Source organism: Nematocida ausubeli, assembly GCF_000738915.1.
Source record: "Nematocida ausubeli strain ERTm6 chromosome Unknown supercont2.21, whole genome shotgun sequence".
Classification (NCBI taxonomy): Eukaryota; Fungi; Microsporidia; genus Nematocida; species Nematocida ausubeli.
Window position 1 is genome coordinate 1 of NW_026515654.1, and position 1315 is coordinate 1315.

Below are 1315 nucleotides of genomic sequence, written 5' to 3' on the forward strand. Positions count from 1 at the left end.
AAATATTTTGGATCTTCCTCTAAACTGTACTTTGTATTGATTTCTGGTGCAAAGAATCTTTTGTTGTACATGCACTCCATTTTCTGGTATATGTACCCCCGGAGGAAGTTAAGAGGACCATCCGGGTTTATTGTCACTGACAATGCATCAGTTTCAATTTTAAACTGCAGAGTGGCCTCCACTTCATCCAATGTCATGTCTGCCCTGCAGATGCTCATAAGTAGAATTCCAATTAAGGTAACTGCCTTGATCCAAATAGCGGAAGAACCTATTTTCATTAAATAAAATAAATCATTTTTAATATATATTAACCGATAAATTTAAGGTGGTTTTATATGATATTTCTATTGGTTTTCGGATTATATACTATTATCAATAGTTTTCACTGGATATAACCCGAACCCGAATATACGTATTTAAACTATTGGCATCTCCAAAAACAAGTGATATTTCGTCTAGAGAAGACTGATTTCTAAAATATAGGGTATTGTGTTTAGCAAAGCATCATTCATATATTCTGTCGATTTCTTTCTATAGGTTACTACTAAGTATTGATTTCTCTTTTTTAGAGAAATAAACCTCTTCATCATATCAGCAATATAAACTGATGCTAGTCATTGTCTTCTAAGTTTTGTCGGTAGGCCAACATGCTACAAAGGGCTCCACTTGTTTACACATCTACCATTGAGTGATTCAACAAATGAAATATATTTTCATTTGCCTTAAGTTATCTAACTTGCGTGGTATCGCTTTGATAGACTTTTCATAGAGGTCTATAAATAGAGGATGAAAAATAAACTATATTCAAATTTGTATGAACGAGTCTAACATTTCTAGGAGGGTAAATCAGCTCTATTAGCTGTAACTTTAGTTACGTTTTTGCACATATATAACACAAATTATGTGTTTGCTGAAATATCACGTGTTTTTGGGCATAGCAACAGGTTAAACATACGTATATACATATTATTGGATAATATCCAGTGAAAACTATTGATCAACGTATATAATCCGAAAACCAATAGAAATAGCATATAAAACTTTCTCAAATTTATCCGTTACTATATATTAAAAAAATAATTTATTCTATTTATAAAATGATTTTTTCGGTTATTTGGATCAAGGCAGTTGCTTTAATCAGTGTTCTACTGATGAACACCCACCGAGCAGACATGACATTAGACGAAGTGGAGACCACTCTGCAGTTTGAAATTGAAACGAATTCTTCTCAAATGGTGATAAATCCAGATGGCCCTCTTAACTTCCTCCGTGGATACATATACCAGAAAATGGAGTGCATGTACAACAAAAGATT

The 1315-nt window shown here is 32.8% G+C and overlaps 2 protein-coding genes across 2 annotated transcripts; one reads left to right on the plus strand and one right to left on the minus strand.

The window, feature by feature from the left end:
• On the minus strand, nucleotides 1–278 carry NESG_02490 (uncharacterized protein; the record flags this gene model as incomplete). The annotated part of the gene is made up of 1 exon (XM_053050091.1): nucleotides 1–278. A coding segment is annotated over one exon (278 nt), but the record flags the coding sequence as incomplete, so codon positions are not given.
• Nucleotides 279–1097: 819 nt separating this feature from the next.
• NESG_02491 (uncharacterized protein) lies at nucleotides 1098–1315 on the plus strand (the record flags this gene model as incomplete). Its single annotated transcript, XM_053050092.1, has 1 exon — nucleotides 1098–1315. A coding segment is annotated over one exon (218 nt), but the record flags the coding sequence as incomplete, so codon positions are not given.